This window comes from Piliocolobus tephrosceles, chromosome 1, assembly GCF_002776525.5.
Source record: "Piliocolobus tephrosceles isolate RC106 chromosome 1, ASM277652v3, whole genome shotgun sequence".
Taxonomy (NCBI): domain Eukaryota; kingdom Metazoa; phylum Chordata; class Mammalia; order Primates; family Cercopithecidae; genus Piliocolobus; species Piliocolobus tephrosceles.
The window spans coordinates 58,358,496-58,376,157 of NC_045434.1; the positions used below are offsets into that span (position 1 = coordinate 58,358,496).

At 49.1% G+C, this 17,662-nt stretch overlaps 1 protein-coding gene across 1 annotated transcript in view; it reads left to right on the top strand.

Moving 5' to 3' along the window:
* The window catches only part of NAV1 (neuron navigator 1), a 283,320-nt gene that overhangs the window by 85,061 nt on the left and 180,597 nt on the right, over positions 1–17,662 (top strand). The window contains exon 3 of the mRNA XM_023187002.2: positions 5,303–5,406. Within this exon, the coding sequence (XP_023042770.2) occupies positions 5,303–5,406 (104 nt within the window). The remainder of the gene's footprint in view (positions 1–5,302; positions 5,407–17,662) is intronic.

Genomic DNA, 17,662 nt, shown 5'->3' on the forward strand with positions numbered 1-17,662 from the left:
AAGTAAAATCTACACTGCTTGTTGCACTCATAATACCTTGTACCTGTCTGTCTGTCTCTCACTCGCTTGTTCACTCCACTTGCTATGGTGCCTTGTGTGTATCTGCTTATGTGCCTGGCATATCAGGAATTAGTAATGCTTCTTAGACAGGTGTTGCTGTCATTGTTGGTGGAGGTGGCCAGGCCAGTATTCACAACAAGATGGCCAACAAGCTAGTATCTCCAGTTTTTTTCAGACACAGCAAGTTGATTGCATAGAAAAACAAATGCTTAGTCAACTATGCTTTTTTTTTTTTTTTTTGAGCTAGATCTCACTCTGTCGCCCAGGCTGGAACGCAGTGGCGTGATCTTGGCTCACTCCAACCTCCGCCTCCCAGGTTCACGCCATTCTCCTGCCTCAGCCTCCCTAGTAGCTGGGACTACAAGTGCCCACGACCATGCCCAGCTAATTTTTTTTTTTTTGTATTTTTAGTAGAGACAGGGTTTCACCATGGTAGCCAGGACGGTCCCAATCTCTTGACCTCGTGATCCGCCTACCTTGGCCTCCCACAGTGCTGGGATTACAGGTGTGAGCCACCATGCCCGGCCCACTATGCTTTTTTTATTTCTTTTTAATAAAAATATAGTTATACTAAAATGACTTCAGTAAGTACACTAAATTTTAATTACTAATTATTATATAGTTTAGAAATGCCCAAATGCAAATTAAGTATCTTCCTGACTAAACTAACTTCCTGTATTTTTTGCCCTATCCTAATGGAAGGAGAAACTTTCACTTATATTTTGGGTGTAGAAAAACTTGTACATCATCCCGTACATACCAGGGACCTCTGAGGCATCAAAGCGGCTGGAGGTGGGGGTAGAGAACCACTAGGAGCTTTAACCTTCAGTAGAAGGCAATTTGTGTATCTTAATCTCTGAAAAATTGAATGCAATTTAATATTACAGGACTAGGCCTTTGGAGTTCAGGACAAGGAAGTGAATGGTCCCAATACACTCTGCATGTATTTAGGCTTCATTTAGACTGTTACATTCAGTTGTGAACACCACATTTTAAAAAGACATTGACACACAAAAACACATGTAGAGCAAGACTGACGTGTTGTTGGGGGATCAAAAAAGGTGTTATAGGATGATGAAAGGAACTGAAGAAGTTTGCTTTGGAAAGCGAAGGCTTAGAGAGGGTCTGAGCACTGTTTTCAAATATTTGAAGGGCTGTCATGTTGTAAGATGAATTAGATTTACTTGGTGCAGCTCCAAAGACCTGACTCATCACCATGGTGGTTAGAAGTTAGTTCAAGACAGATCTGAGTCTCAAGATGAAGAACTTTCCAAAAACTAGAGAGGACTACAAATTGACTGCAAGGCAGTGAACTCCCTGTTATTGCAAGAATTCTAACTGACTCCATAGCCAAAGGGAGCTCTTACCAGGGTGACCCCTGGCTCTCAAAGCATATCTTCTGCCTGACTGTACTGCCTGCAAAGTGCACCGATGCTTCTTTTCCTAAGGGGCAACTCACTTATGTCCCTTGTGACTTTCTTCACTTTGATTCTGCAGCTGATGAGAGAACTCAAGAAGCAGAAATGCAGGCCGGGTCTTCCTTTGAGTGGCCTTTTTCCAATTAGTAAAATGTTTCCCTGGTGACTCTTTGGCTTTCTTCTCCTACCTGATTCCCTTCATTTTGAATTCATTCTTTGGGAAAAAGTGTCTAGGCATTAAATTGTTTAAGATTTTTACATTATCTACCTTACAAGTCCTCTGGTACATTCGGAACCTGACATTTTCCAAAGAGGTCAGAATTATTCATCCGAATATTTTAATGCAGCTTAAACAGAACCATGTTTCATTCATCCAGCAAACATTTGTTGCATGTTTGCATTTTAAACAGAAATGGAAATGTGTCACACCACCCCACCTCCTAGACCCTGCCACTTTTAGGCTCTGGATTAGGGTTGGAGAGAAGGTCATGGCACAAGCAGGAGTTAGATTAAGACCGAGGACCCTCCAAGATGCTGCAGGCCAATGGGCAGGCACCCAGCACAGTCTGCAGGGCCTAGAGCTGCTGCTATGGCAGCTCTGCCAAGGGCCAGGCTGGGCCACCCTTCTGAGCTTCATAGCCAAGGAGGTGCCATCTGCTCCCTAGAATCCACAGACATTGTGTTTTCATGGAAATCTCTCCTCCTTCCCCACCACCCGCCCCAGGATCTCGGTCTTCTGCAAAGCCCCAGTGGAATGCAGAAGCAGAGGTCACCTGCTTCCCTCACCATCTCCAGCCTGGTCGTGACTGACCTGCTTCTCCAGGGAATGAATCCTGCAGCCATCTTCTCCCCTGCCCCATCCTCCACAGCCCTTTCTTTTCAAGGGCCTGGGTGTGGCCTTCTCAGTGAAGCTTATCTCCTGTCATCCACCACCTCCCTTTGGACCCAGAGAAGGTGCAATGCCCCGTCTGCTCTCAGAAGACCCCGGTCTCACACATCTAATTCCATCACATCCTCAACCTCATCCCTCTCTGCTATCCTGGAAAAGAGCCACAGCAGCTTCACCGCAGCCCTTCCTGACTTTTCCCAACTGCCAATGCACCCTCCACCACTTCCCTAACCCCCAACAGTTCTCTTCTTCCTGCATTGGGTGGGTCTTGGGTCGGACTTCAATTGGAAGTATGGTTAATGGTATAAGACGCGTAGGGTTACTGGTGTCACTACTGCAATTTTCTTCTCTCTGATTCAACCTCTGCCTGACTTCTAGAATACACAGTGCTGTCCATTCAGGTTGAGAAGTGAGGTGGACATGGAGACCTGGCCATGTTTAGAGAGGTAGAGGAAGATGTGGATGAAAATAAAGAGCTGACTGAGATTAGAGATAAAGCCTGCCGTCCTCAATGTTTCTGCTATTGGAGTTTCTGGCCCATATGACTGATGCAACCTCACCTGCCCTTGCATCATATAATGGCACAATAATGATGACTGTAACTATTCCTTTTTTAATTTTTAGTTTTTAATTTATTTATTGGAGACAGCCTTGCTCTGCCCTCCAGGCTGGAGTGCAATGGCACAATCATAGCTCACTGTAACCTCAAACTTTTGGGCTCAAATGATCCCCCTGCCTCGGCCTTCCACAGCTCTGGGATTAATAGTTGTGAGCCACCACCCTGGCCTATTCCTATTTTTCTTTTTTCTTTTTTTTTGAAATTAGATCTCACTCTGTCATCCAGGCTGGAGTGCAGTGGCACAATCTCGGCTCACTGCAACCTCCACCTCCCTGGTTCAAGCGATTCTCCTGCCTCAGCCTCCAGAGTAGCTGAGATTACAGGCATGCACCACCAAGCCCGGCTAATTTTTGTATTTTTAGTAGAGGTGGGGTTTCACCGTGTTTGCCAGGCTGGTCTCAAACTCCTGACCTCAAGTGATGTGCCCGCCTTAGCACCCCCACCTCAAGTACTGGGATTACAGAAATGAGCCACCGCGCCTGGCTGCCTATTCCTATTTTTAACACTGGTTATTGCATACCTGCTCTGGCCCAGACACTGTGCTTAGCTCTTTACATATATGATGTTAATCAATGAAACAGTTGACACATTATATAAAATTCCCTCTCCCTAGTAGAATGTTCTGTTACTTTCTCACCAGTATGTTGCATCCCCTGCTTCAAAATCCCAGGTCCATTCTAATTTCTTCCAAGAAACCAACCAACCCCAGTCTTTCTTTATCCCCTTGGCACTCATGTACTTGGACAGACATTTAATTGACAGTAAGAGCCCGGTGCAGTGGCTCACACCTGTAATTCCAGCACTTTGGGAGGCTGAGGTGGGCAGATCTCGAGCTCAGGAGTTCGAGACCAGCCTGGGAGACATGGCAAAACCCCATCTCTACAAAAAATATGAAAATCAGTTGGGCATGGTGGCTTGAGCCTGTAGTCCCAGCTACTTGGGAGGCTGAGGTGAGAGGATCACTTAAGCTCAGGGAATCAAGGCTATAGTAAGCCTTGATCACACCACTGCACTCCAGCCTGAGTGACACAGTGAGACCCCGGGGTAAAAAAAAAAAAAAAAAAAAAAGACAGAGAGACAGTAGTACATGGTGATTTTCCCCATCATACCAAACACTCCCAGGGGCCAGGATGAGGCTTCCTGCTTTCTCTAAGGACACCCCACCCTGCCCTACACCCAGCATTCAACCCGAGGGACCTGAGATACAAAAGAGCTCAGCACGGTTTAAATAGCTTAGAAAAAGCTGAGCAGAAGCAGCAAACACCTCACAACCCTAGACCGTAAAACTGATCCCAGCCTTGGCGGGGCATCTTTTCACCCCATGATGGAAGCCAGACCCAGAGAGAAGAGATCTACTCCAGGTTATACAGTGAGTTAATGGCAAAATGGAGCCCAGAGTCCCGGCCATCTAGGCACTGAAAAAAGTGAAAACTGGAGAGAGAGAAAGACAATCTCAGTGGCACTGGAGACTCTCAGGGTTCCATGGCCCAGCCCTTCAATTTCCCCTCCTGCCTGCACAGCCCTCCCCTCCCCCTCCTGCCAAGCTGCCAAAGGCTCCATTTAACTGGAGACAGCGGGCGGATGGGTGGGCGGGCCAGCTCCCAGAGCCTAGGGTAATTGCCTATAATGAAAGCTCCCACAGCCTTTGTTCCTGGGAGCAACTGTACGGTTGAGGTTGTGCTCAGAGGTCTGTGTGCACTTGGGAGCTGGTGCCCAGAGACCTCACCCTTCCTTCCTGCTACCACAACGGGCCCAGCAAGAGACTTGTCCTCCCGGGAGTCACTGTGATTGCAGCTGAGCCTACTCCTGCTTCTTTCCTGACCTACCAGCTGCCTGGACTACGAGCAAGCCCAAAGCCTGTGTGCCCCCTGTGCTGCCAGGAATCAGTGGCTTCAGCTTCAGAGGGAGCTCTTCCCTGTGTGTATGTACAGGGCTGTACATACTGCTCATCCTGAGGGCAAGGATCATGGCAAGCCAAAGGACCCAAGGCCTGGAGTTGCTAGGGTATCCCTCTGCCCTATAAGTGATAACGTTCCTGGGAAATGGGTAGCTTGTAGAACGGCAAGGGGTGACAAGCATCGGGCATCCCAGTGTCCTCTGGGGCTCCCTGTCTGGCGCAACTTTGCGCAGAAGGCCTGCTGCCTGCTGGAGGGCAGGCGTGTGCACATACCCATCAGGGAGGGACTGGCCCTGAGTGGTGCAGGGCACTATCAGAGAAGAAGAACCAAGTTCTAAGAGGGTTTTCTTAGCCCCATGGAGGGGCTTAGAGACTAGGAAACCTCTACCATGAGTGATTACCCTTTCTTGGTCCCACAGGTTGCAAACTGACCAGAAACCTGGCCCCCTCTCCCAGGGCAGCTGGGCCCTTGATGGCTACACTGAGCCCCTTCATGAGACTGAGGAGAGCTTCTCCTGCATTGGTAAGTGCTCTGGGGGAGACTTCCTCCTAGGGTCTGGAGGCCACTGCGCTAGGACTACCCACATGGAAGAAGAAGTGACCTAGGCTGGATGGGTCCATTTCTTGACAAGGAGACATCAACCTGTGAATTGCACTTTGAGTTTTCATCATGCTTGACTCAGGATTGTTCCATCAAACCCAGGAGCCCTTCAGGGGCAGCATAGGAAAGTGGCCAGGGGGTGCCATGTTTATCTGATGTCCAGGCTCTGGGAGTCACTGCATGTGTGTGTCATGTGAGAAGTCGTGACACAAAAGTAACAAGCTAGGAGTGAAAGCCAGGTTCTGAGTGGTGCCCAGGTTGAAAAATGAAGGTGCTGGAATTAGGGAGGCAGGCCAGAGCCCTTTGGCTTGCTGCCTGACAATGCTTCCCCTCCCAGAACCACTTTTAACAGGCCACTCCCACACATGTCCCCTTCCCCGTGTCATCCTGTAGTCACGACATATCACCTGAGCCTCAGGAATGTGAGATTCACCAGGAAGATCCCTAAATCTCAAATACAGCAATATTCCATAAGGGCAGAGGCACTGATGGTCCCGGATGCATCCTCAGGTGCTCAGTGTCTCTGAATAAATGAATGATGCATGGATGAGTGAGTGTCTTAGGTACCATAGGTCAGGCCCTAAGTGGGTCAGATTCAAAACTCAGCAGCACTTAGGAACGTGTGTTGATTTTCTTACAACATTGAAAAAGTATCTAGAGGATGGCTATGATTCACACCGGGGTACACGAGGCTGCACACTGCAGGGAACCAGGTCAATCTTTTACTTTCCCAGACAAAGGGAAGCTTGCCTCTAACAAAGTAATGAATTTCCTTTTCACAAACCTGAGATTGTCCAGAGGGTTTGTCTCCCAGCTTTGTCTCAGTGCCCTGCTCCAGCGGGGCAAAACTGGGGCTTAGAACACAGCCTGACCCTGAGATCATTGAACAGGGTGGTGTACTCCTTCTGTCTTCTCTGTGCCCTGCTGGGCAGGTGACCGGATTTCCCTTCTTGGCCTGGGAGCCGGAACCTTTTGAGCCCTTCCTAGGCCTGGTCTATAGCAGTGATCTTGGAGCCACTGCAACCCTAAAAGCAGCAGCAACACTCATTCGTCCATGACAAGCCTTGTGGAGGAGGGTTATGGGTTAAGGACTGGACATTTGCAAAGCAAGCCATCTCCTCCCACAATAAGTATACATGCAGGAGAACCAGGGCATGGCAGGGGACAAAAGGAAACCAAATTTCTCTGGCACTGAAAAGTCATCAGAATTAGAATGTAGTAACCAGGAAACTATGTGGAGCTCTATTTTTACATTTGCAGTTTTGTTAGCGTAATGGCTTCCTCATGTGGATGCCACATTGTTAGAGCCTAATGATCTCCATGCACCTAACCCAGCGCTCGTTCACGATTATTATCCGATGAGTTGATGAGAGGACTTTTACTTTTAACGTCTGCTTCAGACTAGCATTAGGAATCCCCCAGGCTTGTCAGCTGGAAGACCCACCCTTGGTTAGATGTGAAACTGTCTGCTAGATCACGGTTGGGTTCCTCTAGGGGGACAGAATGCTGGGGAACCTTTGGAGGAGGGCTTTACCAGAAAAGTGAGAAACACTGGTTTTCTCCAAGGCTCCTAGGGAAGGGGAGCAGGGTTCACAGCACTGCCTCTGCTCTGGTGTTAGCTAGTTGTCATGGTGACACATCTCTGCTGAGGATACACCAAGCTCTTTGATGGGTTGGATGGGGAGAGAGATTTGGGATTTGCCTGCCTTGTGGAAGAGGCTGTGCTCTTCTGAGCTTGAAGAAAACAGAAGAGAAGAGAAGAGAGGAAGAGAGGAGGCAACTGAAGGGTTTCATTTTATGCCTTGCCCTCTCACTCCCAAAGTCACTTGGGGCATGACATGACTCATTCATTCATGTATTCCTTCATTCAATCTACAAACCATCAGTGAGTGTTTGCCTTGTGCTGAACACTGTGCTTGACACTGGGGTAAAAGACAAATAAGACTTTGACCTGCCTTCAAGACGTTCACAGCCCAGGGATTCACTCTAGTGAGACTTATCTAGAGATTTTGTTGGGATCCCAGAAGCTGTGCCCAGTGACCTGCCCCTATAGGGGTTGATAAGGCAGCCAGTCGGTCCTGCCTCCCTCGCTAGGCCCCATGGCATGAGGAAGGCGCTGAGCTTATTATCCCATTTTATGGGAGAATTGGGTGCTTTGGAGAGTACTCCATCAAATATTTATATAATTCACAGAATCCAGCATAGTTATTTCACGGTTATTGATCATGTTATTTCCATATCAATTTGTAGATGGCTGGGGATTTGGGGGCTTTTTTTGAAGCTCATGTATCTTCCCTTCCTGAACATGAACTCATCTTGCCCCCCCATCACCTAGCACAGTGCCTGGTGGTCAGCATTTTGGTGAAGGAATGATTTGAATGAATGAGTAAGGAATTCAATGTAAGTGGTTGCAGAGCTCTAAAATTTATCATCTATGAGCCCGTTTCTTCTCTACCAGCTGAGAAAGACCAACCAGTCTTTCTCTGCTCCTTTCCCAATATGCTCCTCTCTGGCCTCCAAGTTCACTGAATGGGTTTGGGGGGTGAGTGCAGAGTCTCTGAGGGGAGTAGGAAAATGCCAAAGAGCTTTCTCAGCCTTGTACCACTTTCTTACTTAATCTGCCTGGACTCTGGGCATAGAGTCCAAATAAGGCTTTCTAGTATTTATACAGCAGGAGGAGAATCCCATGATGACTTGCCTCCAACCTGGGGCATTGGGGATGTTCTTCATATGTCCTGAAGGCCATCCACCAGCAGCTGCTCCTTCTGCCTCTGCCCCAGGGCAAGTGTGGAAGTGCCCAGCCCACCGATGTTTGTACATGTGCCCCGACCCTCCCTGGCCCATCTGATTCTGTTGGAGATAGCCCAGCACGGGTCCCATCTGCTCACTCTCCCTTTGGGCGCAGTGAGCACCGGGTAGTGCACAGACCACCATCAGATCTTAATTTGGACAGCCAAGAGAAGCCAAGGCTGACATTATCGCGTGCCCACGTGTGTGAGGCTGTGTGCAGGAGGACTGGGAAAGGTCGCCCCAAGGCTTATGCAGATTCCTTAATGACTTCCACTTTGTGGCATGTTTGAATGAGCACTAAGTGGACCCACAATGAAGGGATCTTTTTCTCATCATAGCATGTGTCATCGGGAATAAGCCAGAGCCTCCTCCCTGCCTCTTTCTCACAGGAGGGTTGATATATAGAGAGAATGGGTGGGGCAGTGTGGAGTTTGGCGTTATACTAGGGCTGTTTTGCTTTTCTTCCTCTTTCTTCTCCCTTGTTGAGTTGGCTCCATCTTTAAGCCACAGTGAAGTTTTTCATGCCTTGTGGATTTTAAATAGAGCAGGGATAGAGTCTTCATTCTAAGGAAACTTGCAAAGCTAGCATGCCCAGGGCCGGAGCAAGGAATGGTAACTACTCTATGGGAGAGGAGTTTGTTCTGGGGGTTTCAAGCTAAATCCAAGTATTCCTGGACTACAAATGACTTACATCAAAGAACATAGGAAGTCAAAGCCCTGACGAGCTTCATAGATCTCGCAAATTTGGCCTCATTTTCAATGGGGGAGAGAAGAGACTCAGAGAAGAGGAGTGACTTGCTCAGGACTGCATAGGAAGTTAGCAGGTGAACTAAACCAGGACAACTGCTTTCTGACTCTTTAAAAACTAAAAAGAACTAAATGGTACTAATGACTATCATTTATTGAACACCCTACTATGTGCAGGGCATAGTGGCAAGTGCTTTATGTAAAGTCTTTGTGAATACCTTATACAATCCTTTGAAGGTGTTATTATTACTCTGTGTTATGGATAGGAAAGTCAGGCTCAGAGAGGTTATGTAAAACCTGTCTGAGGACATCCAGCTAGGAGGCTGTGCCAGGATTCCATCCCAGGCTTGTCAAAAGGCCACACTCTTCTCTTACTCCCTGCCTTCCCATCTGCCGCCCACCAATGTTTGTACATGTGCCCTGTACTCACTCAGTCGCACACTGTCCAAGTTCAACTCAGTCTCCCTTAGCCTCTGCCAAGCAATGAGGAAGGAAATGGGATCAGTGAGCCACAGTCCCTGCTCACATCTCCCTCAATCTGAGCAGGTCCCAAGCTGCCACTGGCATCCCTGTCACTCCAAACCTATGTCATTTCATGCTGAGTTCACACCGCTGTGTTCTTTACCCTCTGGGGACCTCCAGGCCAAGATGAGCCTTATGTCCCAGCCATCCGTGGAGAGAAGACATGCAGACAATTGACTAGAAAGTAGAACAAGTTCAGGAGTTCAGGCGCAGATGATATTAGCCGTGTTCTCAGAGCTTCAGCAGGTTGGTGCTATTGTGGGGCAGAGGTGGCTCGGGAGTGTGAGGGTCTCTGGAGACCCTGTTGGATAAACAACGCAGCAATCTAGGACCTGGTAGGCTTCCAAGAACTGGGACGGGAGGTCATAACAGCACTAGTAGCAGCAGCCGACACTTACCGGGGCTTACTGTGAAGCAGGCATTGTCATAAGCACCTTTAATCCTTCTTACAACTGCATGAGGTTTGGAATCTAACTCCCTACTTGCCTTGCATCACAGCTTCCTCACTTGCTAGCTGTGCAGCCTTGGGGAACTTATTTAGTCACTCTGTGCCCCCGTGTCCTTGGTTGTAATCAGGGATGATAACGGTGCTTTCCTTATAGGGTTTTGTGAGGATTAAATGCATGGATATTGGTAAAGCGCTTAGGAGAATGGCTGGTACATAAGAACTGCTCAATATGTGTTTGGTGTTATTTGTTATTGAGGCAAGTGATATTATTACCACACTCACTTTGCAGATGAGGAAACTGGGATAGATAGGTTAAGTGGCTTGCCCAAGGTGGTCTAGCCAGGATTTGAACCCATGCAGCTGGTCTTCAGAGGTCATACTCTTAACCATACGTTCCATGACCTCACTGGAGGGAAGATGACTCAAGTCTGGGAGTTCTCCCAGGGAGGCCAGGAGAGGCTGTGGGATCACCAGCCTGGCTCTGGGAGGGGCCATGAAGGAAGAGGCCAGAGAAGTGAGGTCATCCAAGGTACCTGCTGGAGGGGTTTGAAATCGAAACTGCAGGGGTCTGGATGCTGTGTCTTTAGAGGAGCACAGGGGGAGGGAGGAGATTGACTTTTCAAGACAATATTTGGCTGGGAAGGGGATTTATCCCAAGGCAGTGGATTTGACCCAATGTTAGCCTTTTCAGTGGAGTGGCAAGAATAGCAGAAGCTGGTCAGCTTGGATCCTTTTTTCCCCACGGCTACCTTGGACTCAGGTCCTCCCACTCGAAAAGGTGTGTGAGTGATTCTACGTGGTTTTTGCAACTATGAGTGCACATACAGTACAAATCCCTTGCTCTCCAGATCCTGATTGTGGTTCCAGAAATCAAGAAATCTTGGCAAGACCCAGCATCCCTGTTTCTTGCTGCACCAAGAAAACCAGGACCTCTGCATTGCCCAACTCCAGAGGAAATTCATATCCATTTGCTAATTTTTTTTTTTTTTTTTTTTGAGACGGAGTCTCGCTCTGTCACCCAAGCTGGAGTGCAGTGGCACAATTTCGGCTCACTGCAAGCTCCGCCTCTTAGGTTGATGCCATTCTCCTACCTAACCCTCCCGGGTAGGTGGGACTACAGGCGCCCGCCACCATGCCTGGATAATTTTTTTTAATTTTTATTTTTAGTAGAGATGGGGTTTCACCGTGTTAGCCAGGATGGTCTCGATCTCCTGACCTCATGATCCACCCGCCTCGGCTTCCCAAAGTGCTGGGATTACAGGTGTGAGCCACCATGCCCGGCCCATTTGCCAATTTTTTATAAAGCACTTACTGTGTTCCAGGTGCTATTCTAGAAGCTTGGAATACATTTGTGGACAAAATAGGCGAAGACTTCTGCACTTGTGGGCGCTTTATGATGTAGCCTAGAGCTGTGCATTGTACAACCTGTGTAGCTGTACATGATCTACACAGTGGCCCTGGAGAAGCCCCAGCTCTGGAATATGTCTCCCACCCTAAAGAGCAGGAGCAGAGCTTTTAGCCTCATGACACTCCTGGGACTACAAGCAACAGCAGTCTGTGGGCCACCCCCCCTTCGCCCTGAGTGCTTGAACAGATGAGGAAGGTGATAAACTTTCTCCTGTGGTTTTCCTAGAGAATTACTCCCTATATCCAATACCTGTCTGTCCTGGACTTGGCAGCCTCTTAGCAGATTTTTAGAGATTCAACTCTCCAACCTGCAGTGATCTGCTTCAGCTCCTCCTAGAAAATCCCAACCCCTTGTTTAGTTCTCCATGTGTCTATGAGCCATGGAAAGGTTCTGGGAAAAAGGACACTTAAGGAGAGGTGGCCGGGTTGACAGGAATCTCTCCAGATCAGACTACTCCATACAACTTCAGAGGTTGTTATCCAGGGAGCTGTGGAGCAGTTACAAATTTCAGCTATGGGAGGTGGAACTAATTGCTAAACTTCCACCGCTGCTGCTCCCTACTTCTCTGGCCAATCCAGGTAAGCCTCACCTCAAGTGCAGCTCTGAAGATCTGGCCCCTCAGGTCTTTGCCCCATGCCTGGGCAAAGATTGGCCAGCCCTCCTTATAACTCTGAACTATGGTCTCCCTGGGAAGGCCCAGGGCAGACAGAGAGCCTGCAGAGGGGGCTTTATCTCGGGAAGTGCTGGCTCCACGCCAGTCTCGGCCAAGGCTGAAGTCTCCCTGCAGCACCACTGAATGGGCAGAAACTGGAACACACCATCCCATGCCCCCCCAAACCCCTTTGTAAGAGGATTAGGGTCCCCTGGTGAGAGACTTCCCTCCCCACTATAAGGCTGCGGGCAGGCTTACACAGAAGGAGCTCCAGGGAGAGGCAGTTGAAGAGAGTGAGGTGACACAGACACAATAGCCAGAGAGATTAAATGCTGAGAATTACCCCAGCCACAATGTTCATCCTTGAAAAGGGCGGAAGGAATAAAAAACCTGCCTTCCTGGGTGGTGGGAGTCCCAGGCTTCAGAGGGAGCAGAGATAATTAAAGGTCAGAACTTATGAAGGGTCAGCAAGTGTGGGGCCATCCACGCCAGACCAGATGAGCCCAGGGAGGAGGGGAGAGCAGAGAAATGCTCACTTGTCCCTTCTCTCAAGAAAATCCTTCCAGGAGAAGGAAATGAGAGTGCCCTGAAGTATGAATGACTGAGGTCAGATAAATAAGAGAACTTCCTGGCAGGAGGAGAGCTCAGCCCCAGTGGAAGTGGAAGGAGAGCAGCCTGAGGTTCGTATAAACACTGGCACAGCCCGGGGGCAAGAGCTGACCTCATGAGCTCACTGCATCCTTCCTGCTGAAGAATCTGAGGTTGCATGCAGGCAGGAGGGAGCACAGAGGTGGCAAGCCCCTTGTGATGACATCAGGCCCTGTGAAAGGCAACGTTCTCATCATGGCGTTGGAACTCCCACCCATCACACCAATGAATACTCTTAACATTTGCAGAGCAATTTTCATATTCCAAGTAATTGCCAGTGATTATTCTATTAAAATTCATTGAAATATGAGTCCACGGCATTCCTCTGTTAGGTTTAATGCCTTATTCAAAAACCTAACAAAACTCTAATAAAGCACAGAGATGCCAGCAGAGAAAATGAGTGCAGCCACAAAATGGGAATATCTTTCTCTCTAGGGTAGTAAGAAGGCCAAGTTTCTTTAAACCATCTGTCCCAGCTGGTTCACACTCAGATGGGTAAAAGCTTCTCATTACTTTTGCAGTTGGCTTTACTTTTTTAGGGTCAAGAACCTCTTTAAGAATTTAGCTGATATTACAATATATCCCCCCAGATAAATGGACATATTCACAGTATTTGGCTTATGTTTGATGGCTGGTACTGTGAACCCCCGGAATCCAGTCTGTGAACATAGATTAAGAAATTCTGTTCTAGGGTAGTGATGTCATCACTGTTGACAAAGTCACCACAGGTTTGGGCCTTGTGCTTTTCCTCATCAGATTGTTGGGTTTGTGTGGCCAACAGTGAATTAAGAGGATTTACTGCAGAATAAGATTATCTCCAAGGTCCCTCTTAGTGTTATGATTTAATGACCTTAAAACATCCAATTCTTCATGGACAGGTCAAGTTCAACTCTAGATTTGCCCATCCCGAAGGACACATGCTGACACGAGGAGTTTGCTTGTCCCCATCCGACACATGGGCACAGCCACAGGCACACACCCTACCCTCTCCTTCCTTTGCCTGCCTGGAGTTCTCCCTCCCAGGCCTGCAGTTGCCATGACAACGGATCTGGGTGGGTCATGGTCTTAGGGCGATGTACCTGGGTGGTGCAGAGCTCTGCTGGGGCCCAGTGTGCAATATCCACCCCAGTGGTGTGTATGGGACAGTTGCCATGGCAACATACAGGAAAAGCACATGTGGGAAACATCTGGACTTCTTATCCTGGTCTCTTTATTACCCTGAAGAGCACAGGGATCTGATTTTAAATGAGTACAGTTTCAGTCAGAGTACCCTAGATTAGGTGTTCTTTTGCCTTTCCCTACTAGAAGCCCCTGAGCAGAGGGAGCAGAGATTCTCTAGCTCCTACCCCCACCCAATTTCTTAGATGACCAGCTGTATATATTCTCTTAAGGTCACATAGCAAATCAAGAAGACAACCCAGAACCCCCAAGACTTGAGATTAGGGAAGTCCTCAGAAGATCCTGACCTATTGGGACTGTCAGGTCCACTGAAAGTGACCAAGACCTCAGGACATAGGTCATGGGGCTGAGCTATGAAGCAACTGGTGTTGCTACAGACCACCAGCTCTGTCCGAAAGATTCTCCTCTGCCACATTCTCACTCCCAGGATTCTGTGGGGCAGTCTTAATGTGACTGCAGTCCTAGACCCATGCAGACTTCAGGTGCAGCAGGTGTCTGGGTTACAGGAGCTCCTCAGCAGGATAGGCAGGAGAGTCAGGGCCCTCCTTCCCATTCTTCACTCCCCCTTCTAATGCCCAGTCCCCCTTTCTCTGCCAGGATCCAAGACTTTCCTGCTGTTGGGTTCTATATGTCTTGGAATCACATGCAGTTATTATATTAAGCAAGTCTCTAGAAATAGCTACATGGTAATAGCATGAAGTTATGGGAAGATGTGGAACACACACAGACCTTTATTCAGTTTCTGATTCCACCAGCAGCCTGCTGTGTGGTCTTGGGCAAGTGTATTTCTCTGTAAAATGAAGATAATGATAGCCCCTGCTTCAAAGGCTTTTATGAAATGATGAACATTACATGTCTAAGAGGGTCCCTGGCAATAGGAGGTGCTTAGTAACTGTATGCTCTCCTGTCCTTCAGTTCAGCAAGCATCAGTGAGCCCTTACTAACTAACCTATGTAGGGCACTTACAATTCCGCTGGCAGGAGAGGATATCTCCCTGAAATATAAGTAGGCAGAATGCGGGTACACGGCCCCTGACTATAATCAGTGGGTAGGAAAGGCAGAGCAGTGTGCGATGGGGTAGTCTGAGAAGGCCTCCTGGAGGAGGTGGCTCTGAAGCTGGGCCTTGAAGGGAGAATTGGATTTGAATTCATATAACAGAAGGCATTCAGGAAAAGGGCAGAGCAAAGCAAAGGTGCAGGGGTGGGGTCAGACCTGGACCAGGGGCATTTAGAGGAAAGCATTAGAGGGCAAGTTTACCAGCAGCTGAAGCCAGAGTGGGGAAGGGCTTGAGTACTGCGTGTTGGCCAGCACTGGCCTCTAAGGCAGCCAGATAGCAGAGGCCGGGAGACTGTCCTTCCCTGGGAGGCCATTTAGGTCATCAGGTCAGAGAGATGATTCTCTGCAGGAGATCGTGGAGTTCTGGCTTTAAAAGAAGGGAGGTCTCAATGCTTGGAGATCTAGACCCCACTCCCCAAGGACAGGAAGGAGAAACCCCATGCCTTATTGTGCACTGCCAGGGCTCCTCTGCTGAGAAACCAGTCACGAGAAATACAAGTCCCGTGTTCTAGCCTGGGGGCCGGAACACTTGGGAGAAACAACAGCCCAGCCCTGAGTCAGACCTCCCTAGCCCCTGACTTTCTAGCTGACAAACCCTTGACTGAAGGAGGGGCCAGTTTTTTGGATTCCAGCTCCTATCCTTCCCTCCCAGGTCTGGAACAGGCCCTCCCAGGAGCCTTCAACCAGTTTCCACTCTCTCCAGGGCTACACAGCCCCGAGCCCTGCCTCTGAAAGGAGGGCCTACGCCCTGTCCCCGTCCCAGCTTGGGGAGCCCCAGCCTCCAGCTGGGGACATGGGCTTCAGGCTCTGGTCTTGTTTACTTGTGTGACTAGAGGTGACTTGTTTTCCTTCTAAGGGACCTCATTTCTGCCCCAGTCCTTTCACACGACGGGCAGGCTCATCCCTGCTCTACCCGTGCCCTGTTGGCGTAGGAATTTGTGTCCAGGCAGCTGTGAGCTCCAAGGAATGTGAGTTGCAGCTTAGAATTTCTCGGCATTTCCACCCTTCTGGAAGCTCCCCCGAGACAGTTGAGCCAGAGGGCAGACTGAGGCCCATGACCTCTGGCTCTACTCCCAGCCTCTAGATTTCTCTGCCTCGTTTTCCCCAATAGACAGGAAGACAATAAATCTCTGTCTGGAGCCCACACACCTGATCTGTAGCCCAGAGGAAAAATCCCCAACCACACTGAGCTCAGGGAGTCTTCTGGGGCCAGAGAGGGTGAGCCGGGGACCTGCAGTGTCCACAGAAATATCTCAACTACCAATGCCCTGGCGAAGCAAAGGCAGTGGCTGGGCTAATGGACCAATCTAGGAAGGCTTCCTGGATGAGGCCCTGGAGGTGTGAGCCACCCAGAGCAGCCATATTGGACCACTGTATCTAGTGTCTCCTCTTTTGTTCAGCAAGTGGGAGTGGGGGATGGGGCTGAAGTCCCAGCTGGGATTACTGCCTGGGCTGTGAGGACACCTTGCCCACTTTTCCCCCTGCCTCGCAGAGGTGTGGTGAAACTCTTCCCATGCCTCTGGGCAGAGCAGAGATTTAGGGGCAGAAGAGGGTCTCATCCCTGAATGCCCCAAGGTCATTCCTCTGAAGAACCGGAGCTTCCTTCAAAGGAGCAAGGCAAGGGTCCACTGGCCTCACTCTGGCCCAGGGCTTCAGGGAAGGGAGAAAAGATGCTGCTGGGCCACCATCCCAGAAGCTTGGCTTCCATTCCACACACCAGCTGCACTGTGTCTTGCCACGGGATATTAAGAGGTCACTGCTGTTTACAATTCCCTACACATCTGTTCTGAGTCACGCATTCATTCATTGAATCAATCATCATTCACCGAATGTTTTTGAGAGCCCACTGTGTGCGCAGAGCTGGGATGGGTTTTGAGAAAAAGTTCAATCAAAGATGGATCCTTGGAAAACACCAATGGGTGAATGACGAATGACAGCCCTGAACATTAGGAAACGATTAAAGTGGCTGCAGTGAACTGCGTGGGGAGAGTCAGGGAAGGCGGCTTAGAGGAGGTGGATTTGGCCTCAAGAGGGGCCAGGCAGAAGAGAGGACTCTAATTCTACCTCCAAAACCAGCTCCTCCTGAAGCCTTCCCATCTTGATGGCAACTCCAATCTTAGAGTTGTCCAGGCCTAAATCCTAGGCGGGACATGCTTGGTTCCTCTCTTTCCCACACACCCACATTTGGCCAATAGCAAATTCTAACAGCTTCAAAATATATCCAGAGCCTGACCACTTCTCACTGCCACCACAGTCACCACCCAGTTCCAAGCCACCATCATCTCTCACTTGGGTGACTGCAACTGCTTCTGCCCTTGAGCCCAGCAATTTGCTCCCCACACAGCAGCCAAAGTGGCCTTTTCAAGAGGGAAGCCAGGTCATATCACTCTCTGCTCCCATCCTGCCAAGGCTCCCATCTCACTGGGAATAAAAGGCCAAGCCCTTGTAATGACCTAAAAAGCCCTCTCTGCACAGGCCTCACATTTTCTCTCTGACCACATCCGCTGCCACTGTCCTCTCCCTTCCTTTCCTTCCAGCCATGCTGATCTCCTTGCTTTCCTTTGAAAACAGCAGACATGGCCAGATGCGGTGGCTCATACCTGTAATCTCAACATTATGGGAGGCCGAGGCCAGAGGATCAGTTGAGCCCAGGAGTTTGAGAGCAGCCCGGGCAACATACTGAGACCCTGTCTCTACCAAAAAAAAAAAAAAAAAAAAAAAAAAAAAA